Source organism: Nerophis lumbriciformis, linkage group LG05 (assembly GCF_033978685.3).
Source record: "Nerophis lumbriciformis linkage group LG05, RoL_Nlum_v2.1, whole genome shotgun sequence".
NCBI classification, from domain to species: Eukaryota; Metazoa; Chordata; class Actinopteri; order Syngnathiformes; family Syngnathidae; genus Nerophis; species Nerophis lumbriciformis.
This window is the reverse complement of record NC_084552.2, coordinates 59,255,377-59,279,135: the sequence shown is the minus strand read 5'-3', so window position 1 is coordinate 59,279,135 and position 23,759 is coordinate 59,255,377. Positions and strand designations below refer to the sequence as shown.

At 43.0% G+C, this 23,759-nt stretch overlaps 2 protein-coding genes across 2 annotated transcripts; both read left to right on the top strand.

The window, feature by feature from the left end:
* The first annotated feature begins 624 nt into the window (after positions 1-624).
* On the top strand, positions 625-6,320 carry LOC133606162 (class I histocompatibility antigen, F10 alpha chain-like). The gene is made up of 8 exons (XM_072913303.1): positions 625-770; positions 1,658-1,924; positions 2,097-2,375; positions 3,931-4,239; positions 5,012-5,104; positions 5,389-5,406; positions 5,825-5,884; positions 6,008-6,320. The coding sequence occupies exons 1-7, from the start codon at positions 716-718 to the stop codon at positions 5,872-5,874; spliced, it is 1,071 nt and encodes a 356-aa protein (XP_072769404.1). The 5' UTR covers positions 625-715; the 3' UTR covers positions 5,875-5,884; positions 6,008-6,320.
* A 10,186-nt stretch (positions 6,321-16,506) lies between these two features.
* LOC133606163 (class I histocompatibility antigen, F10 alpha chain-like) lies at positions 16,507-22,888 on the top strand. The gene is made up of 8 exons (XM_072913302.1): positions 16,507-16,648; positions 17,549-17,815; positions 17,988-18,266; positions 19,794-20,102; positions 21,078-21,170; positions 21,456-21,473; positions 21,892-21,951; positions 22,075-22,888. Exons 1-7 carry the CDS (start codon positions 16,594-16,596, stop codon positions 21,939-21,941), a joined length of 1,071 nt encoding a protein of 356 aa, XP_072769403.1. The 5' UTR covers positions 16,507-16,593; the 3' UTR covers positions 21,942-21,951; positions 22,075-22,888.
* The last annotated feature ends 871 nt before the right edge of the window (positions 22,889-23,759 follow it).

Sequence of the window (23,759 nt, the reverse complement as noted above, 5' to 3'; positions counted from 1 at the left end):
CATCAACATTCTTCCGTTAATTTTGCATTTAAACTCAAGAAATATAATTTGTTAATCCCAGAGCAAAACAACATACCTCTCCCAGCGAGGGACAGCAGACTTGAGGGAAAGGAAGCTACGCACCGTCATATCCTCAAACTTTCAAAATAAAAGCTCAGATTTGTAAATATAAAAGAAATACATAAATAAATCCACAAAACCTTGAATTATATTACTGGTAATCCATTTTTAAAGTAAAAAGAAACTGAAACACATCATGTGACGGATTTTGGTGAAATTAATAACAATAATATAAAATAACAAAATACCAAAAAATGCTGTTTCCTTTTTCTATCTGTTACACTAACACGATCACTGATTGGATGCTCAACCTTTTCATTACTTTTAACTCCAAATGTCATCTTCCTTCCTCTTTCTTTCATCCAATGAATAAGTTGGTGAACATTAGAAGAAAACAAACCTCTGATAAAGAAATGTATCTGCAAACTTGACGCGCCGGTTGTTCTTGTCAGGTCAAGCATTTACCCAACATGGCCACAAGGGGCGCTCTCAATCAACGATGACGTCACAGAATGCTGACTCCCCATTGGCTCAGGTGGCGCATTCTTAAAAGAGCCTCGACACTTCCTTGTTGGTGTTTCCTGGTTGTTAGTCAGGTTTGTCTTTCTCTGCGGGATTAAAAGTGGAAAACATCTTTTTATTTTCTGCTGACATCATGAACTTGTTTTTATTCTGTCTTCTGGTCGTGCAAATGCACAGCGGGGTGCCTGGTAAGTCCTTTAAAAAAAAAAAAAAAAAAAATCCTCTTTGAGCCTTCACTTATTCTGTGAGTTTCTACTTATTAATTCTACTCGTTCTTATCTTATTCAAGCTTATTATTACCTTATCATGATTCGTTTGAAACATATTTATTTACAAAATATAACCTGCCATTTATTTTTAATCCTAACATTTTTTACTTTGAATCACTTCCTTGTTTTCATCTTCGTTGTTGTTCAACTTGAACAAATTCACTCACTTTCCTGTCATCTTTAATTTAACTGTGACTGAGGAAATTCTCCTGAAATACATCCATTTTTTTAATTGTGTTTTATCATTTGTTTAAACTTTGAATGGGATTTATTGAACATATAACATCCCACCAAAAAAAGTTCATGCAAATGATGTGAAAATAATTGATGTCTTTTCTTTTAATTAGGACAAACAGAATGCTTAAATAAATGTTTAAATGTATACAAGTAATTTTGAAAAATACAAACTTGTTATTAAAGGTTAAACAATTTACTTAACCTCTTATGACATAAATGTAAAATATTTATTGAGAAATGAAAGTAGTTATTAGTCTGTGTGTTGAGGTTGTGTACAACTTTGGGCGTCTACACATTTGTACTTGACATAATTCATCCTCCATTGGAGAAAAAAAATACCTTTATTTTCAAAATGTACAAACTGTCAACAGATGGCTTATTACATTTTTTTTAGTAACATTATTATTGTGTTGTATTTTTCATAGACACCATTAGGACTGTAGACTGTGATGTCTGGCAGTGTTTGTTGTTCACTTTAAGACCCGCCTGAAGACTGAATGACATCAAATATTCACACTGCAAGATTGTTGAACATGACACAAAATAATAAAAAGTTGCTCTTCTTTCAGTGATTCACACGCTGAAGTATTTCCACACTGCGTCCTCTCAAGTTCCAAACTTCCCAGAGTTTGTGATTGTTGGTTATGTTGATGAAGTCCAGGTGTTTCACTATGACAGCGAGAGCAGGAAAGCAGAAGCCAAACAGGACTGGATGAACCAAATCACAGAAGAGGATCCAAACTACTGGCAGAGAGAAACAGAGATCGGTGTTGTTCAGGAGCAAGTCAACAAAGTCAACATTGAAATTCTTAAGAAGCGTTTCAACCAAACTGGAGGTTTGTTTATCTTGAACTTTCTACTATTCAAATCTATTTGAAGTACTCTTTTTATACTGTAGTAAAAACACACATTACTGCACTGACACTTGTCTCTGTCCATCCCATAATATTCGACATAAAACACATTGTGTGTGTTTCACTCTGCTTTACAACACTTTGTGTCTCTCAGGTGTTCACATTGTCCAGTGGATGTCAGGATGTGAATGGAATGATGAGACTGATGAAGTTAAAGGTTGGCGTCAGGAAGGTTATGATGGAGAAGATTTCATATCGTTGGACATGAAGACATGGACATATACCGCAGCAAAACAACAAGCTTTCCCCACCAAACTCAAGTGGGACCAGGACATACATCTAATAGACAACTATAAGTATTACTACACTGAGCTATGTCCTTCTTACTTGAAGAAGTATGTGAAGTATGGGAAGGAGGTCCTAATGAGAACAGGTAGAAACACACCTTGTACTTTCACCTTTTAACATGTTAACACGCCCCCTATAGGAACATTACTGACATTACACTCTATCTCTTTATACTTTTCTCTTTCTCACTTTTCTCCATCTTTACTTTCATTCTCACCTTCTCTCCATCTTTACTTTCATTCTCACCTTCTCTCCATCTTTACTTTCATTCTCACCTTCTCTCCATCTTTACATTCATTCTCTTCTTTTTCTCCATCGTTACCTTTTATTCTCTTCTTTCTTTCCATCTTTACCTTCATTGTCTTAATCTTTACCTTTATTCTCTTCTTTCTTTCCATCTTTACCTTTATTCTCACCTTTTCTCCATCTTTACTTTTATTCTCACCTTTTCTCCATCTTTACCTTTATTCTCACCTTTTCTCCATCTTTACCTTTATTCTCACCTTTTCTCCATCTTTACCTTTATTCTCACCTTCTCTCCAACTTTACCTTCATTCTCTTTCTCTCCATCTTTACCTTCATTTTTTTCCTCAATCTTTACCTTTATTCTCTTCTTTCTTTCCATCTTTACCTTCATTCTCTTGATCTTTACCTTTATTCTCTATTTTCTTTCCATCTTTACCTTTATTCTCACCTTTTCTCCATCTTTACTTTCATTCTCACTTTCTCTCCATCTTTACCTTTATTCTCTTCTTTCTTTCCATCTTTACCTTTACTCTCTTCTTTCTTTCCATCTTACCTTTATTCCCACCTTCTCTACATCTTTACCTTCATTTTTTTCTCAATCTTTACCTTTATTCTCTTCTTTCTTTCCATCTTTACTTTCATTCACTTTTTTCTCTCATCTTTTCTTTCATTCTTTTTCTTCTCACAATCTTTACCTTCATTCTTCTTTCTTTCCATCTTTACCTCCGCCCACACCTTCTCTCCATCTTTACCTTCATTCTCTCTTTCCCCCTTCATTATTTCTTTTTTCTCTCCACCTTTACCTTCATTCGTTTTTCTCTCTCCATCATTATGCTCACATTCTCTCCATCTTTACCTTCATTCTCTTTCTTTCCATATTTACCTTTATTCTCTTATTTCTCTCCATCTTCACTTTTATTCTCACCTTCTCTCCATCTTCACCTCCGTTCACAACTTCTCTCCATCTTTACCTTCTTTTTGTCCCTTTCTTTCCATCTTTACCTCCGCTCACACCTTCTCTCCATCTTTACCTTCATTCTCTCTTTTCCCCTTCATTCTTTCTTTTTTCTCTCCACCTTTCCCTTCATTCTCTTTTTTCTCTCCATCTTCATGCTCACATTCTCTCCATCTTTAACTTCATTCTCTTTCTTTCCATATTTACCTTTATTCTCACCTTCTCTCCATCTTCACCTCCGTTCACACCTTCTCTCCATTTTCACTTCCGTTCACAACTTCTCTCCATTTTACCTCTGTTCACACCTCTCATTGTATCTTCTTTTTGTCCTTTTCTTTCCATCTTCACCTCCGTTCACACCTTCTCTCCATCTTCACCTCCGTTCACACCTTCTCTCCACGTTGTCTTCTGTCCACACGTGACATCACTTCCTGTGCAGAGCTTCCAGAGGTGTTCCTCCTCCAGAAGACGCCGTCCTCTCCGGTCACCTGCATGGCGACAGGTTTCTACCCCGACTTAGCCGACCTGTTTTGGAGGAAAGACGGCGAGCAGATCTTCGAGGACGTGGAGCACGGAGAGCTGCTCCCCAACCACGACGGAACCTTCCAGATGTCGGTGGAGCTGAAAGTGGAGGTGACGGCCGAGGTGGAGGGCAAGTACGAATGTGTGTTCCAGCTGTCTGGCGTCAAGGAGGACTTGGTCACCAAGCTGGAGAGAAGAAGCATCCTGAGCAACGCAAGCCATGAAGGTGAGAAAGACACATTTAGTTGGAGATGTTTCCTATCACAAGTCCACCTGTCGCCGTTATTGATCCGTGTCGCCATTATTGATCCGTGTCGCCGTTATTGATCCATGTAGCCATTATTGATCCGTGTCGCCAGTATTGATCCGTGTCGCCATTATTGATCCGTGTCGCCGTTATTGATCCGTGTCGCCGTTATTGATCCGTGTTGCCGTTATTGATCCGTGTCGCCGTTATTGATCCGTGTCGCCGTTATTGATCCGTGTCGCCATTATTGATCCGTGTGGCCGTTACTGATACGTGTCGCCGTTATTTATCCGTGTCGGCATTATTGATCCGTGTCGCCGTTATTGATCCGTGTGGCCGTTATTGATCCGTGTGGCCGTTATTGATCCGTGTGGCCGTTATTGATCCGTGTCGCCGTTATTGATCCGTGTCGCCGTTATTGATCCGTGTGGCCGTTATTGATCCGTGTGGCCGTTATTGATCCGTGTGGCCGTTATTGATCCGTGTCGGCGTTATTGATCCGTGTCGGCGTTATTGATCCGTGTGGCCGTTGTTGATCCTTGTGGCCGTTATTGATCCGTGTCGCCGTTATTGATCCGTGTGGCCGTTATTGATCCGTGTCGCCGTTATTGTTTCGTGTCACCGTTATTGTTCCGTGTTGCCGTTATTGATCCGTGTCACCATGACAACGCTTGACGTCTGCATGCAAAGTAGTCATGAAGGTTTCCTCTTCATGCTTTGTCACTCCACTTGTGCTTTTTGCTCTCAACAGACCACTGGAGCGTCGCCCTCGGCACCACGGCGGCGGTCGTGGCTGTGGCGGCCCTCCTGGCGGCCATCATCCTCGTCAGGCGACACAGACAAGGTGAGGAACACAGATTTCCTTCTTTTACTTGTCATTGTTGTTTTTCTTCTTCTTTTCTTCTTTTTCCTTTCATTCTTCACTTTCTTTTTCTTATTTTTCTTCTTTCGTACTTTCTCTTTTTCTTCTTATTCCCCTTTTTCTCATTTTTTTCCCCTTTTTTCCTTTCTCCTCCTCCTTCTTCTCCTCCTCAAAGATCCACAGAGACAGAGCACCCACTCTCAAATAGAAACACAGCTTGACGTGAGGAAAAAGTCAATTTCACCTTTGTTTCTCTGTCATTTCAGCCCAATACGATCCAGCTCGTAAGTAAAACATATTTCCTTTGAGCCGCAAGAAACAAAGCCGTGGTGAAGCTTCACTCATATGAAGGTCTGATGCAGACGTTTGTGACAAGTTTAGCTTGAAAATCCCAACTTTCACAATAAAAGACGGAGTGTCCGTCCATCAATATGCCACACTTTATATCTAACTTTTGACATGAGTCCTCATGATGAGGATCGACCAAAGGAGACATCAAGTGTGCACATTCAGGTTTGCTGACTCATCAAGAATGTATACTAGTCAGGAAGTAGAAGATCAGCACTCTGCTTCTTGATGTTTCTAAGTCACCCCTCAAAGATCTGATGTGAGTGATGAGGCACCTCCTGGATGTTCTTCCTCCACCAGTGTGAGGTGTTTGCTTAGCGGGAGTAACCGGCTCACGGTGCGTTTGTCCCACAGCTCGCCACGGCGGGGCCGAGCCCCCCGAGAACATGCCGGCTGAAGGCTGAGTGGGACGCGGTGAGTTATCTCACATGGACTGTTTGCACCTCCAAATGTTCTTGGGACTTTGTGTGAAGAAGATGTTCAACTTGGATTCATGTGTGTTTGTTGGCAATGTGCTGACTCATCTTCTTCCTCCAGGATGCTTTGTGCACAGAGAGATGTCTCCATGGCTGAGGCACGTCATCACACTTGGAGATGAGATGGAGATGTGCTTTCTTCTTCATCCGACTGCTTCTCTTGTTATACCATCGATTCTTATTTGGCTGTTGGTGGCTTGATTAGAAAAATAAGTTGGTTGCTATGAAATCATTCGGGGCTCACGTTTCATCACCTTGACATCATGACGAGGATTTCCTCTTTCTTTGAATCACCGCTGCTTGTAATCAACATCACATTGTGTCACATCTCTGTCAATAAATTCCGTTTGTTGTCCGCCACGGGCAAGACCAAAGAGCTGACGAAGTTTGTAGACACGCACAAGACCGGAATGGACTACAAGACCATCAGCTTGACCAACTGCGAGCGTTGTATGCTTTTATTTTGACACTGATCAAACCGGATCGCGTGCACATAAAAATATATTATCTTAGCATCAGCATTCACTAATGATGACAAAAAGAAAAAGTAGAGATGTCCGATAATATCAGGCTGCCGATAAAAGCTTTAAAATGTAATATCGGAAATGATCGGTATCTCTTTCAAAAAGTAAAATTTATGACTTTTTAAAACAACGCCGTACGGAGTGGTACACGGACGTATGGAGAAGTACAGAGCGCCAATAAACCTTCAAGGCACTTCCTTTGCGTGCCAGCCCAATCACACAATACCTACGGCTTTTCACACACACAAGTGAATGCCTGCATACTTGGTCAACAGGCATACAAGTCACACTGAGGGTGGCCGTAGAAACAACTTTAACACTGTTACAAATATGCGCCACACTGTGAACCCACACCAAACAAGAATGACAAACACATTTCGGGAGAACATCCGCACTGTAACACAACATAAACATAAACCGGGATGCTACAATATACACCCCTGCTACCCTCCCCTCCCACCTCCACCCCGCCCCCCAACCCCGCCCACCTCAACCTCCTCATGCTCTCTCAGGGAGAGCATGTCCCAAATTCCAAGCTGCTGTTTTGAGGCATGTTAAAAAAAAAAAAATGCACTTTGTGACTTCAATAATAAATATGGCAGTGCCATGTTGGCATTTTTTTTCCATGACTTGAGTTGATTTATTTTGGAAAACCTTGTTACATTGTTTAATGCATCCAGCGGGGCATCACAACAAAATTAGGCATAATAATGGGTTACTTCCACGACTGTATATATCGATATCGGAATCGGTAATTAAAAGTTGGACAATATCGGATATCGGCAAAAAAGCCATTATCGGACATCTCTAACAAAAACGTTGTGAAATTTTCCCACATTGTAAAAGACATAAAGACAAATTCCATCGAAGACACAAAAAAACCCATAGTAATGACTTTTTTTCCCCCTAAATGTTTATCCTTTGCACGTTTCATGTTTTTTTGTATGTTCTTTTTTTTAATGAATTGTTTTGCTTCAATTTGTAAAGACTGTTGGGAAATTAAAGAGAAAAAATATGTTCATGTATATATTTTGAAAAATATGTGTACTTGCATTTTCTGATTGTTTGACTTTATTTGTGTCATTTTTTTTGTTGAAATAAAGTTTGACAAAAAAAGAGCCGTGATTGGTCAGCTTGTCACATCATTTCCGGGGTTTTGCACAGCCCACCTTTGCTAACGTCTTCTAAGATTTCGAAGCAATTACCGTTGTTTCAAAATGATTAGGCTCCAGCGACCCCGAGAGGGACAAGCGGTAGAAAATGGACGGATGGATAGTTCCTGCTCCAACATTAAAGTAAGTGTCTTTTCGGAAGCCATTAGTCTATAACCACTGTTACACACAGGAAGATGTCACTCTCGCTCTCTTTATCCATTAAAAACCAGGCAGAGGTTTTATTCAACAAATATATTTAATATTTTTGTCCACCCTAACATTGCAATCATTTTGAACAGTACCACGGTGTTTAAATATTAATCAAGTGATTCTTTAGCGTACCACTAGATGGTACGCAGGCTCCATCTAGTGGTACGCTAAAGAATCACTTAACTAATAGTTAATATATATTTCATATTAATGTGAGTGTGAATGTTGTCTGTCTGTCTGTGTTGGCCCTGCGATGAGGTGGCGACTTGTCCAGGGTGTATCCCGCCTTCCGCCCGAATGCAGCTGAGATAGGCTCCAGCACCCCTGGTGACCCCGAAAGGGAAAAGCGGTAGGAAATGGATGGATGGATGGATTACTGCCTTTGAAAAAGTCTGGCACTTTTTTATGCTGCCGCGCGGTGGTGACGTTGTTGAGTCAAGGTACATGTTGTGTGTCAACGAGCACACGGAGAGCGCATACAAGCAGAAACAGTGTGGTGAGGAAGAATGGCAAAAAAACAGCAATTCTAGTGGTTAATAAAAAAGGTGTGTGAAGCACAACATGGAGGTATTTGGGCTTCAAAACTACCGATAAAGGTGGAACTTTAAAACTTGCCTCGCCAAAGGTGACAATACAGTATTAACACCTCAGTGTCCGAGTGGTTAGAGTGTCCGCCCTGAGATCGGTAGGTTGTGAGTTCGAACTCCGGCCGAGTCATATCAAAGACTGTAAAAATGGGACCCATTACCTCCCTGCTTGGCACTCAGCATCAAGGGTTGGAATTGGGGGTTAAATCACCAAAAATGATTCCCAGGCGCGGCCACCGCTGCTGCTCACAGCTCCCCTCACCTCCCAGGGGGTGATCAAGGGTGATGGGTCAAATGCAGAGAATAATTTCGCCACACCTTGTGTGTGTGTGTGTGTGACAATCACTGGTACTTTAACTTGAACTTAACCTTGGCTTCAAACTTAGGTGAATATTTAAATAACAAACACTCAGAGCTGCACAAAGACTATAAAGAGTGACAGATAATGTAGTTAGCAGCGCCTCCAGTGCACTTATAGACACGTAGACGCGCACACAGCTGGTTGGCTTGTTGCCAATTATTAGTGAAGTCCAAACCGCTCGAGTAGCGTAAACTAATGCAAGTGTTCTGGACCAAAAATCACTCCATATTCCCTACTGGTCACTCGTGTTACCATATCTGAGTTATTGTGCAGAAATATGGGGAAATAACAACAAATGTGCGCTTCATTCACTAACTGTGTTACAAAAAAGATTCATTGAAATGATACATAATGTTGGATGTAGAGAACATACAAACCCTTTATTTGTTGAATCCAAAAACATTGAAATTCAAGGATTTGGTGCATTTGCAAACAGCTAAAATGATGTACAAAGCAAACTATAACCTACTAACCAAGAATGTACACCAATTCTTCTCAACTAAAGAAGAGAAATATAACCTTAGAGGACAATTTAATCTAAACATTTGTATGCTTGTACAACACTTAAGACAGGGCTATTCAACTACATAATTAAGAGGGCCGCAGTTTCTAGACCCCAAGGTCTCAGGGACCGGACATCAAAATGTGGATGTTTCTTTAGAAAGTGCCTCCGCAGACTGTGTTTACTTATTTATAAAGTAAACACATCAGCTTTCACACTGCACTGTCAATAAAGTCATTATTCGGCCCTCGCTACTCGTTCCCAATGTGTGCATCTCGACAGATAGTTAACAGCATGAAGAAACAGAAGCCAAGTTTTGTTGATGATTGATGTTCCTTCTTTTGAATGATTTTCTTCCTCAGTTTTATTTCTTTATACGTCTTCCTTCATTTAGGTTTGTAAGACTGAAAATATAAAGATTACAAAAGTATATAATGTCCATTGTGTATGTTACATACATATTGTCCATTGTGTATGTTACATAAATAATATCCATTGTGCATGTTACATAAATATTGTCCATTGTGTATGTTACATAAATATAGTCCATTGTGTCCATCCATCCATCCATCCATCCATCTTCTTCCGCTTATCCGAGGTCGGGTCGCGGGGGCAGCAGCTTAAGCAGGGAAGCCCAGACTTCCCTCTCCCCAGCCACTTCGTCCAGCTCCTCCCGGGGGATCCCGAGGCGTTCCCAGGCCAGCCGGGAGAGATAGTCTTCCCAGCGTGTCCTGGGTCTTCCCCGTGGCCTCCTACCGGTCGGACGTGCCCGAAACACCTTCCTAGGGAGGCGTTCGGGTGGCATCCTGACCAGATGCCCGAACCACCTCATCTGGCTCCTCTCCATGTGGAGGAGCAGCGGCTTTACTTTGAGCTCCCCCCGAATGACAGAGCTTCTCACCCTATCTCTAAGGGAGAGCCCCGCCACTCGGCGGAGGAAACTCATTTCGGCCGCTTGTACCCGTGATCTTGTCCTTTCGGTCATGACCCAAAGCTCATGACCATAGGTGAGGATGGGAACGTAGATCGACCGGTAAATCGAGAGCTTTGCCTTCCGGCTCAGCTCCTTCTTCACCACAACGGATCGATACAGCGTCCGCATTACTGAAGACGCCGCACCGATCCGCCTGTCGATCTCACGATCCACTCTTCCCCCACTCGTGAACAAGACTCCGAGGTACTTGAACTCCTCCACTTGGGGCAAGATCTCCTCCCCAACCCGGAGATGGCACTCCACCCTTTTCCGGGAGAGAACCATGGACTTGGACTTAGAGGTGCTGATTCCCATCCCAGTCGCTTCACACTCGGCTGCGAACCGATCCAGTGAGAGCTGAAGATCTTGGCCGGAGGAAGCCATCAGGACCACATCATCTGCAAAAAGCAGAGACCTAATCCTGCAGCCACCAAACCAGATCCCCTCAACGCCCTGACTGTGCCTAGAAATTCTGTCCATAAAGGTTATGAACAGAATCGGTGACAAAGGGCAGCCTTGGCGGAGTCCAACCCTCACTGGAAACGTGTCCGACTTACTGCCGGCAATGCGGACCAAGCTCTGACACTGATTATACAGGGAGCGAACTGCCACAATAAGACAGTCCGTTACCCCATACTCTCTGAGCACTCCCCACAGGACTTGCCGGGGTACACGGTCGAATGCCTTCTCCAAGTCCACAAAGCACATGTAGACTGGTTGGGCAAACTCCCATGCACCCTCAAGGACCCTGCCGAGAGTATAGAGCTGGTCCACAGTTCCACGACCAGGACGAAAACCACACTGTTCCTCCTGAATCCGAGGTTCGACTATCCGGCGTAGCCTCCTCTCCAGTACACCTGAATAGACCTTACCGGGAAGGCTGAGGAGTGTGATCCCACGATAGTTGGAACACACCCTCCGGTTCCCCTTCTTAAAGAGAGGAACCACCACCCCGGTCTGCCAATCCAGAGGTACCGCCCCCGATGTCCACGCGATGTTGCAGAGTCTTGTCAACCAAGACAGCCCCACAACATCCAGAGCCTTAAGGAACTCCGGGCGGATCTCATCCACCCCCGGGGCCTTGCCACCGAGGAGCTTTTTAACTACCTCGGCAACTTCAGCCCCAGAAATAGGAGAGCCCACCACAGATTCCCCAGGCCCTGCTTCCTTATAGGAAGACGTGCTGGTAGGATTGAGGAGGTCTTCGAAGTATTCCCTCCACCGATCCACAACATCCGCAGTCGAGGTCAGCAGAGCACCATCCCCACCATACACGGTGTTGACACTGCACTGCTTCCCCTTCCTGAGGCGGCGGATGGTGGTCCAGAATTGCTTCGAAGCCGTCCGGAAGTCTTTTTCCATGGCCTCCCCGAACTCCTCCGATGTCCGAGTTTTTGCCTCCGCGACCGCTGAAGCCGCACACCGCTTGGCCTGTCGGTACCTGTCTGCTGCCTCAGTAGTCCCATGAGCCAAAAGAACCCGATAGGACTCCTTCTTCAGCCTGACGGCATCCCTCACCGCCGGCGTCCACCAACGGGTTCTAGGATTACCGCCACGACAGGCACCAACCACCTTGCGGCCACAGCTCCAATCGGCCGCCTCGACAATAGAGGTACGGAACATTGTCCACTCGGACTCAATGTCCAGCACCTCTCTCGTGACATGTTCAAAGTTCTTCCGGAGGTGGGAATTGAAACTTTCTCTGACAGGAGACTCTGCCAGGCGTTCCCAGCAAACCCTCACAATGCGTTTGGGCCTGCCAGGTCTGTCCTGCATCCTCCCCCACCATCGCAGCTAACTCACCACCAGGTGGTGATCGGTAGAAAGCTCCGCCCCTCTCTTCACCCGAGTGTCCAAAACATGAGGCCGCAAATCCGATGACACAACTACAAAGTCGATCATAGAACTGCGGCCTAGGGTGTCCTGGTGCCAAGTGCACATATGGACACCCTTATGTTTGAACATGGTGTTTGTTATCGACAATCTGTGACGAGCACAAAAGTCCAATAACAGAACACCACTCGGGTTCAGATCCGGGCGGCCATTCTTCCCAATCACACCTCTCCAGGTTTCACTGTCGCTGCCAACATGAGCGTTGAAGTCCCCCAGTAGAACGAGGGAATCACCCGGGGGAGCACTCTCCAGTACTCCCTCGAGTGAATCCAAAAAGGGTGGGTACTCTGAGCTGCTGTTTGGCGCGTAAACGCAAACAACAGTCAGGACCCGTCCCCCCACCCGAAGGCGGAGGGAAGCTACCCTCTTGTCCACCGGGTTGAACTCCAACGTGCAGGCTTTGAGCCGAGGGGCAACAAGAATTGCCACCCCAGCCCGTCGCCTCTCACTGCCGGCAACGCCAGAGTGGAAGAGAGTCCAGCCCCTCTCAAGAGAAGTGGTTCCAGAGCCCTTGCTGTGCGTCGAAGTGAGTCCGACTATATCTAGCCGGAACTTCTCCACCTCACGCACTAGCTCAGGCTCCTTCCCCCCCAGCGAAGTGACGTTCCACGTCCCAAGAGCCAGCTTATGTAGCCGAGGATCGGACCGCCAAGTGCCCTGCCCTCGGCTGCCGCCCAGCTCACACTGCACCCGACCTCTATGGCCCCTGCTATGGGTGGTGAGCCCATTGGAGGGGGGACCCACGTTGCCTCTTCAGGCTGTGCCCGGCCGGGCCCCATGGGGACAGGCCCGGCCACCAGGCGCTCGCCATCGTGCCCCACCTCCGGGCCTGGCTCCAGAGGGGGGCCCCGGTGACCCGCGTCCGGGCGAGGGAAATCTGGGTCCTTTGTTTGTGTTCTTCATCGAGGTCTTCGAGCTGCTCTTTGTCTGATCCCTCACCTAGGACCAGTTTGCCTTGGGAGACCCTACCAGGAGGCATAGAAACCCCCGGACAACATAGCTCCTAGGATCATTGGGACACGCAAACTCCTCTACCACGGTAAGGTGGCAGCTCAGAGAGGAGTAGTCCATTGTGTATGTTACATAAATAAAATAGAAGGTTTAGTGTTAATACACACAGCAAAAACTATAAGTGTTGCTTTGTCGTCCTCTGGTGGTCAAATTCGGCGTTACATGTATTTCACCAGTTTCGATCGCCAGAGTTAAACAGCCAAAAACAACCCGACCACGAATACAAAAGACACATCAAAAACTCTGCAATTTCAATACATTCTTACTTTGATGTCCACTCGCTGTTAAAAGTCTGATTTTCGCGATTTATTTAGCTTTTATTCGGGGTCAATAGTGCAATCTTCCTCGACTCCACTGCTGCTTCATTGTGACACACATGCATCGCTGTGGCCCTCTGCGGGGTGGCGGGGGTACTGCATACATGAGCAACCCTGTTTTGAATGGTTTCATCAAGCCTATTTGGGTGTTGTTCGGCGGGCCAAATGAAAAGTTTTGTCTTAAGACTTAAGCCTTTTTGTATTTACGTATGTAGAATTAATTTATGGAATGTATTAAGCAAGGAAATCAAACAAAGCACTTATATGATCCAGTTCAAGAAACTGTTCAAACTACGTTAAAGGCCTACTGAAACCCACTACTACCGACCACGCAGTCTGATAGTTTATATATCAATGATGACATCTTAACATTGCAACACATGCCAATATGGCCGGGTTAACTAAAGTGCAATTTTAAATTTCCCGGGAAACTTCCGGTTGAAAACGTCTAGGTATGATGACGTTAGCGTGTGACGTCAAGGGTTGAAGCGGAAGTATTCGGACCATTGTATCCCAATACAAACAGCTCTGTTTTCATCGCAAAATTCCACAGTATTCTGGACATCGATGTTGGTGAATCTTTTGCAATTTATTCAATTAACAATGGAGACTGCAAAGAAGAAACCTGTAGGTGGGATCGTGTATTAGCGGCGGCTGCAGCAACACAACCAGGAGGACTTTGAGTTGGCTAGCAGACGCGCTACCGTGAGTACAGTTTTGTCTTTCAAACATTTGATCGCTTGCCCGTACGTGCGTGCCGCTATGTGCATGTCACGTACGTAACTTTGGGGAAATATTTGTTTCTTGCCGACTCTGATGGCGGCCGGGGTGTCGTCAAAAGCTACAACGCCCGCCGCCGCACCGCTGTCCTCACCTGTCTGGGTTGACTTCCTCCGTCTCCGGGCCGCCGACCGCATCGATGATCGGGTGAAGTCCTTCGTCGTGCCGTTGATCGCTGGAACGCAGGTGAGCACCGGTGTTGATGAGCAGATGAGAGCTGGCTAGGTGGCGAGCTAATGTTTTTAGCATAGCTCTGTCGAGGTCCCTTAGCTAAGTTAGCTTCAATGGCGTCGTTAGCAACAGCATTGCTAACGACATTTTTTAAATTTTGCCTTTGAAATTCAGGATAACTTTTGTCTTAAAAATAAAACAAACAAAAATAACATAAATCATTATTTTTCCTTAGAAAAATAATTTAACAGAATAATAAAATAAAAAAATCCCTGAAAGAATATGTTTGATTATAATTGCTCCGTCTCATGGTCAAAAGTATAACTGCACAAGCCACAGTGATGAATACAGTAGTTCCGCAAAACCATAACAAGTCCCCAAAATGATTCTATTTGATACTGTAAAGTTGGTCAAATAAGACAAAATAAAAATAATTACTTGTCACTGTCATTAATTGATTTTTGTATACAAATACATAAATGTGTTACTGTGTCATTGATTTATTTAATGTAAATGTACATTTAATTATTGGATTATTTATTTCAACATTCAATTATTGAATCATTTAATTATTTATTGATTTCATGGTTTATTTATTATTTCACAATTTGATGTGGAAGAGCAGCGGCTTTACTTGGAGCTCGCCCTGGATGTCAGAGCTTCTCACCCTATCTCTAAGGGAGAGCCCCGCCACCCGGCGGAGGATTGATTGATTGAGACTTTTTTTTAGTAGATTGCACAGTACAGTACATATTCCGTACAATTGACCACTAAATGGTAACACCCGAATACGTTTTTCAACTTGTTTAAGTCGGGGTCCAGGAAACTCATTTCGGCCGCTTGTACCCGTGATCTTGTCCTTTTGGTCATAACCCAAAGCTCATGACCATAGGTGGGGATGGGAACGTAGATCGAACGGTGAATTGAGAGCTTTGCCTTCCGGCTCAGCTCCTTCTTCACCACACCAGATCGATACAGCGTCCGCATTACTGAAGACGCCGCACCAATCCGCCTGTCGATCTCACGATCCACTCTTCCCTCACTCGTGAACAAGACTCCGAGGTACTTGAACTCCTCCACTTGGGGCAAGATCTGCGGACAACCCGCAGAGCATTGTTGTTATTATTATTATTAATACTGCATCATTTTTTTCCACACTCAACTACTTTCACATTTCTCAACTTATTAAAACTATTCCAGGATGAAAACATTCAGTATATTCAGACAAAACAATATTACACATCCCCAAACGTATTACTTTATTATTGTATGAATAAAATGTATGTAATATTATATTAAATAGTCCACATTTTCAAAACATTAATTGGGTCAAAGTCAAATGAGCTTGTAAGTGTTTTTTGCCAACATGTCCTTACTTGACAGTGGCATCCAAAAATATTGAAAAAAGATAACAGCAGTCAATGTTTGGCTTCACCGTGTCTAATTTCACTTTCACTTTCCTTTAATTCTTTGACGATTTGCCCACCAAAAGCGTCTGCCTCACACTTTTCCCCACTTTCAGCACTTTAATCAATCGCATGAATGCTTTCAAGTTAGTTATAAGAGCGGTTGTCCTCGATGCAACCTTGTCCGGGAATCGAACCCATGCAAGGCAGAAGCGTGCCTCGTTACATCACCAGGGACGCCTTACGCTTGGAAGACATAATGGAGGTTCAAATTCAGAAGTGAAATAAAAAGTAGAAAAGTGGGGACGCACTTTCTGCCCAATCAATCATTATTTGTGTGCTTTCTTGAGAGGACTATAACACGATCACTGATTGGATGTTCAACCTTTTCATTACGTTCAACTCTAAATGTCATCTTCCTTCCTCTTTCTTACTATCCAATGAATAAGTTGGTGAACATTAGAAGAAAACAAACCTCTGATAAGGAATATTTGTCTGCAAACTTGACGCGCCGGTTGTTCTTGTCAGGTCACGTGATTTCCCAGAAAACGCAACTCAAGCATTTACCTAACATGGCCACAAGGGGCGCTCTCTATCAACGATGACGTCACAGAATGCTGACTCCCCATTGGCTCAGGTGGCGCATTCTTAAAAGAGCCTCGACACTTTCTTGTTGGTGTTTCCTGGTTGTTAGTCAGGTTTGTCTTTCTCTGCGGGATTAAAAGTGGAAAACATCTTTTTTATTTTCTGCTGACATCATGAACTTGTTTTTATTCTGTCTTCTGGTCGTGCAAATGCACAGCGGGGCGCCTGGTAAGTCCTTTAAAAAAAAAATTAAAAAAAAATCCTCTTTGAGCCTTCACTTATTCTGTGAGTTTCTACTTATTAATTCTACTCGTTCTTATCTTATTCAAGCTTATTATTACCTTATCATGATTCGTTTGAAACATATTTATTTACAAAATATAACCTGTCATTTAGTTTTAATCCTAACATTTTTTACTTTGAGATAACATGAATCACTTCCTTGTTTTCATCTTCGTTGTTGTTCAACTTGAACAAATTCACTCACTTTCCTGTCATCTTTAATTTAACTGTGACTGAGGAAATTCTCCTGAAATACATCCATTTTTTTAATTGTGTTTTATCATTTGTTTAAACTTTGAATGGGATTTATTGAACATATAATATCCCACCAAAAAAAGCTCATGCAAATGATGTGAAAATAATTGATGTCTTTTCTTTTAATTAGGACAAACAAAATGCTTAAACACATTTTTAAATGTATACAAATAATTTTGAAAAATACGAACTTGTTATTAAAGGTTAAACAATTTACTTAACCTCCTGTGACATAAATGTAAAAATATTTATTGAGAAATGAAAGTAGTTATTAGTCTGTGTGTTGAGGTTGTGTACAACTTTGGGCGTCTACACATTTGTACTTGACATAATTCATCCTCCATTGGAGAGAAAAAAACCCTTTATTTTCAAAATGTACAAACTATCAACTAATGGCTTATTAAAAATGTTTTTAGTAATATTATTATTGTGTTGTATTTTTCATAGACACCATTAGGACTGTAGACTGTGATGTCTGGCAGTGTTTGATGTTCACTTTAAGACCCGCCTGAAGACTGAATGACATCAAATATTCACACTGCAAGATTGTTGAACATGACACAAAATAATAAAAAGTTGCTCTTCTTTCAGTGATTCACACGCTGAAGTATTTCTACACTTCGTCCTCTCAAGTTCCAAACTTCCCAGAGTTTGTGAGTGTTGGTTATGTTGATGAAGTCCAGGTGTTTCACTATGACAGCGAGAGCAGGAAAGCAGAAGCCAAACAGGACTGGATGAACCAAATCACAGAAGAGGATCCAAACTACTGGCAGAGAGAAACAGAGATCGGTGTTGTTCAGGAGCAAGTCAACAAAGGCAACATTGAAATTCTTAAGAAACTTTTCAACCAAACTGGAGGTTTGTTTATCTTGAACTTTCTACTATTCAAATCTATTTGAAGTACTCTTTTTACACTGTAGTAAAAACACACATTACTGCACTGACACTTGTCTCTGTCCATCCCATAATATTCGACATAAAACACATTGTGTGTGTTTCACTCTGCTTTACAACACTTTGTGTCTCTCAGGTGTTCACATTGTCCAGAGGATGTATGGATGTGAATGGAATGATGAGACTGATGAAGTTAAAGGTTGGCGTCAGGAAGGTTATGATGGAGAAGATTTCCTATCGTTGGACATGAAGACATGGACATTTACTGCAGCAAAACAACAAGCTTTCCCCTCCAAACTCAAGTGGGACCAGGACATACATCTAATAGACTACAATAAGTATTACTTCACTGAGGAATGTCCTTCTTACTTGAAGAAGTATGTGAAGTATGGGAAGGAGGTCCTAATGAGAACAGGTAGGAACACACCTTGTACTTTCACCTTTTAACATGTTAACACGCCCCCTATAGGAACATTACTGACATTACACTCTATCTCTTTATACTTTTCTCTTTCTCACTTTTCTCCATCTTTACTTTCATTCTCACCTTCTCTCCATCTTTACTTTCATTCTCACCTTCTCTCCATCTTTACATTCATTCTCTTCTTTTTCTCCATCGTTACCTTTTATTCTCTTCTTTCTTTCCATCTTTACCTTCATTGTCTTAATCTTTACCTTTATTCTCTTCTTTCTTTCCATCTTTACCTTTATTCTCACCTTTTCTCCATCTTTACTTTTATTCTCACCTTTTCTCCATCTTTACCTTTATTCTCACCTTTTCTCCATCTTTACCTTTATTCTCACCTTTTCTCCATCTTTACCTTTATTCTCACCTTCTCTCCAACTTTACCTTCATTCTCTTTCTCTCCATCTTTACCTTCATTTTTTTCCTCAATCTTTACCTTTATTCTCTTCTTTCTTTCCATCTTTACCTTCATTCTCTTGATCTTTACCTTTATTCTCTATTTTCTTTCCATCTTTACCTTTATTCTCACCTTTTCTCCATCTTTACTTTCATTCTCACTTTCTCTCCATCTTTACCTTTATTCTCTTCTTTCTTTCCATCTTTACCTTTACTCTCTTCTTTCTTTCCATCTTACCTTTATTCCCACCTTCTCTACATCTTTACCTTCATTTTTTTCTCAATCTTTACCTTTATTCTCTTCTTTCTTTCCATCTTTACTTTCATTCACTTTTTTCTCTCATCTTTTCTTTCATTCTTTTTCTTCTCACAATCTTTACCTTCATTCTTCTTTCTTTCCATCTTTACCTCCGCCCACACCTTCTCTCCATCTTTACCTTCATTCTCTCTTTCCCCCTTCATTATTTCTTTTTTCTCTCCACCTTTACCTTCATTCGTTTTTCTCTCTCCATCATTATGCTCACATTCTCTCCATCTTTACCTTCATTCTCTTTCTTTCCATATTTACCTTTATTCTCTTATTTCTCTCCATCTTCACTTTTATTCTCACCTTCTCTCCATCTTCACCTCCGTTCACAACTTCTCTCCATCTTTACCTTCTTTTTGTCCCTTTCTTTCCATCTTTACCTCCGCTCACACCTTCTCTCCATCTTTACCTTCATTCTCTCTTTTCCCCTTCATTCTTTCTTTTTTCTCTCCACCTTTCCCTTCATTCTCTTTTTTCTCTCCATCTTCATGCTCACATTCTCTCCATCTTTAACTTCATTCTCTTTCTTTCCATATTTACCTTTATTCTCACCTTCTCTCCATCTTCACCTCCGTTCACACCTTCTCTCCATTTTCACTTCCGTTCACAACTTCTCTCCATTTTACCTCTGTCCACACCTCTCCATTGTATCTTCTTTTTGTCCTTTTCTTTCCATCTTCACCTCCGTTCACACCTTCTCTCCATCTTCACCTCCGTTCACACCTTCTCCCCACATTGTCTTCTGTCCACACGTGACATCACTTCCTGTGCAGAGCTTCCAGAGGTGTTCCTCCTCCAGAAGACGCCGTCCTCTCCGGTCACCTGCATGGCGACAGGTTTCTACCCCGACCTTGCCGACCTGTTTTGGAGGAAAGACGGCGAGCAGATCTTCGAGGACGTGGAGCACGGAGAGCTGCTCCCCAACCACGACGGAACCTTCCAGATGTCGGTGGAGCTGAAAGTGGAGGTGACGGCCGAGGTGGAGGGCAAGTACGAATGTGTGTTCCAGCTGTCTGGCGTCAAGGAGGACTTGGTCACCAAGCTGGAGAGAAGAAGCATCCTGAGCAACGCAAGCCATGAAGGTGAGAAAGACACATTTAGTTGGAGATGTTTCCTATCACAAGTCCACCTGTCGCCGTTATTGATCCGTGTCGCCGTTATTGATCCGTCTGGCCGTTATTGATCCGTGTGGCCGTTATTGATCCGTGTGGCCGTTATTGATCCGTGTCGCCGTTATTGATCCGTGTCGCCGTTATTGATCCGTGTGGCCGTTATTGATCCGTGTGGCCGTTATTGATCCGTGTGGCCGTTATTGATCCATGTTGCCATTTTTGATCCGTGTCGCCGTTATTGATCCGTGTCGCCGTTATTGATCCGTGTCGGCATTATTGATCCGTGTCGCCGTTATTGATCAGTGTCGCCGTTATTGATCCGTGTCGCCGTTATTGATCCGTGTCCCCATTATTGATCCATGTCGGCATTATTGATCTGTGTGGCTGTTATTGATCCGTGTCGCCGTTATTGATCCTTGTGGCCGTTATTGATCCGTGTCGCCATTATTAATCTGTGTCGCCATTATTGATCCGTGTCGCCGTTATTGATCCGTGTCGCCGTTATTGATCCGTGTCGCAGTTATTGATCCGTGTCGGCATTATTGATCCGTGTTGCTGTTATTGATCCATGTCGCCGTTATTTATCCGTGTCGCCATTATTTATCCCTGTCGGCATTATTGATCCGTGTCGCAGTTATTGATCCGTCTCGCCGTTATCAATCCGTGTCGCCGTTATTGATCCTTCTCGCCGTTATGATCCGTGTCGCCGTTATGATCCGTGTCGCCGTTATTGATCCGTGTCGCCGTTATTGATCCATGTCGCCGTTATTGATGTCGCCGTTATTGATCCGTGTCGCCGTTATTGATCCGTTTCGCCGTTATTGATCCGTGTCGCCGTTATTGATCCGTGTCACCATGACAACGCTTGACGTCTGCATGCAAAGTAGTCATGAAGGTTTCCTCTTCATGCTTTGTCACTCCACTTGTGCTTTTTGCTCTCAACAGACCACTGGAGCGTCGCCCTCGGCACCACGGCGGCGGTCGTGGCTGTGGCGGCCCTCCTGGCGGCCATCATCCTCGTCAGGCGACACAGACAAGGTGAGGAACACAGATTTCCTTCTTTTACTTGTCATTGTTGTTTTTCTTCTTCTTTTCTTCTTTTTCCTTTCATTCTTCACTTTCTTTTTTCTTATTTTTCTATTCGTCCTTTCTCTTTTTCTTCTTCTTCCCCTTTGTCTCATTCTTTTTTTCTTTTTTTCCTTTCTCCTCCTCCTTCTTCTCCTCCTCAAAGATCCACAGAGACAGAGCACCCACTCTCAAATAGAAACACAGCTTGACGTGAGGAAAAAGTCCATTTCACCTTTTGTTTCTCTGTCATTTCAGCCCAATACGATCCAGCTCGTAAGTAAAACATATTTTCTTTGAGCCGCAAGAAACAAAGCCGTGGTGAAGCATCACTCATATGAAGGTCTGATGCAGACGTTTGTGACAAGTTTAGCCTGAAAATCCCAACTTTCACAATAAAAGACGGAGTGTCCGTCCATCAATATGCCACACTTTATATCTAACTTTTGACATGAGTCCTCATGATGAGGATCGACCAAATGAGACATCAAGTGTGCACATTCAGGTTTGCTGACTCATCAAGAAAGTATACTAGTCAGGAAGTAGAAGATCAGCACTCTGCTTCTTGATGTTTCTAAGTCACCCCTCAAAGATCTGATGTGAGTGATGAGGCACCTCCTGGATGTTCTTCCTCCACCAGTGTGAGGTGTTTGCTTAGCGGGAGTAACCGGCTCACGGTGCGTTTGTCCCACAGCTCGCCACGGCGGGGCCGAGCTCCCCGAGAACATGCCGGCTGAAGGCTGAGTGGGACGCGGTGAGTTATCTCACATGGACTGTTTGCACCTCCAAATGTTCTTGGGACTTTGTGTGAAGAAGATGTTCAACTTGGATTCATGTGTGTTTGTTGGCAATGTGCTGACTCATCTTCTTCCTCCAGGATGCTTTGTGCACAGAGAGATGTCTCCATGGCTGAGGCACGTCATCACACTTGGAGATGAGATGGAGATGTGCTTTCTTCTTCATCCGACTGCTTCTCTTGTTATACCATCGATTCTTATTTGGCTGTTGGTGGCTTGATTAGAAAAATAAGTTGGTTGCTATGGAATCATTCGGGGCTCACGTTTCATCACCTTGACATCATGACGAGGATTTCCTCTTTCTTTGAATCACCGCTGCTTGTAATCAACATCACATTGTGTCACGTCTCTGTCAATAAATTCCGTTTGTTGTCCGCCACGGGCAAGACCAAAGAGCTGACGAAGATTGTAGACCCACACAAGACCGGAATGGACTACAAGACCATCAGCTTGACCAACTGCGGGCGTAATGCCTGGTTTATTTCGTAACATGTGCTTTTATTTTGACACTGATCAAACCGGATCACGTGCACATAAGAAAAACATATTATCTTGGCTTCAGCGTTCACTAATGATGACAAAAACAAAAAGGTTGAAAAATCTTCCCAAATTGTAAAATACATAAAGACAAATTCCATCAAAGACAAAATAAAAACCATAGTAATGACTCTTTTTTTTTTTCCAAAATGTTTATCCTTTGGACGTTTCATGTTTTTTTGTATGTTCTTTTTTTTAATGAATTATTTTGCTTCAATTTGTAAAGACTGTTGGAAAATTAAAGGGAAGAAATATGTTCATGTATATATTTTGAAAAACATGTGTACTTGCATTTTCTGATTGTTTGACTTTATTTGTGTCATTTTTTTTGTTGAAATAAAGTTTGACAAAAAAAGAGCCGTGATTGGTCAGCTTGTCACATCATTTCCGGGGTTTTGCACAGCCCACCTTTGCTAACGTCTTCTAAGATTTCGAAGCAATTACCGTTGTTTCAAAATGATTAGGCTCCAGCGACCCCGAGAGAGGGACAAGCGGTAGAAAATGGACGGATGGATAGTTCCTGCTCCAACATTAAAGTAAGTGTCTTTTCAGAAGCCATTAGTCTATAACCACTGTTACACACAGGAAGATGTCACTCTCGCTCTCTTTATCCATTAAAAACCAGGCAGAGGTTTTATTCAACAAATATATTTCATATTTTTGTCCACCCTAACATTGCAATCATTTTGAACAGTACCACGGTGTTTAAATATTAATCAAGTGATTCTTTAGCGTACCACTAGATGGTACGCAGGCTCCATCTAGTGGTACGCTAAAGAATCACTTAACTAATAGTTAATATATATTTCATATTAATGTGAGTGTGAATGTTGTCTGTCTGTCTGTGTTGGCCCTGCGATGAGGTGGCGATTTGTCCAGGGTGTACGCCGCCTTCCGCCCGAATGCAGCTGAGATAGGCTCCAGCACCCCTGGTGACCCCGAAAGGGAAAAGCGGTAGAAAATGGATGGATGGATGCACTATTCAACTACATAATTAAGAGGGCCGCAGTTTCTAGACCCCAAGGTCTCAGGGGCCGGACATCAAAATGTGGATGTTTCTTCAGAAAGTGCCTCCGCAGACTGTGTTTACTTATTTATAAAGTAAACACATCAGCTTTCACACTGCACTGTCAATAAATTCATTATTCGGCCCTCGCTACTCGTTCCCAATGTGTGCATCTCGACAGATAGTTAACAGCATGAAGAAACAGAAGCCAAGTTTTGTTGA

Bases quoted from the DNA above. Each gene is read 5' to 3' on its own strand.
- LOC133606162 (XM_072913303.1), top strand. From the start codon at position 716: ATGAACTTGTTTTTATTCTGTCTTCTGGTCGTGCAAATGCACAGCGGG. The intron at 771-1,657 runs GTAAGTCCTTTA...CTCTTCTTTCAG, and splicing joins AATGCACAGCGGGGTGCCTG to TGATTCACACGCTGAAGTAT. The intron at 1,925-2,096 runs GTTTGTTTATCT...TGTGTCTCTCAG, and splicing joins GCGTTTCAACCAAACTGGAG to GTGTTCACATTGTCCAGTGG.
- LOC133606163 (XM_072913302.1), top strand. From the start codon at position 16,594: ATGAACTTGTTTTTATTCTGTCTTCTGGTCGTGCAAATGCACAGCGGG. The intron at 16,649-17,548 runs GTAAGTCCTTTA...CTCTTCTTTCAG, and splicing joins AATGCACAGCGGGGCGCCTG to TGATTCACACGCTGAAGTAT. The intron at 18,267-19,793 runs GTAGGAACACAC...CTTCCTGTGCAG, and splicing joins GGAGGTCCTAATGAGAACAG to AGCTTCCAGAGGTGTTCCTC.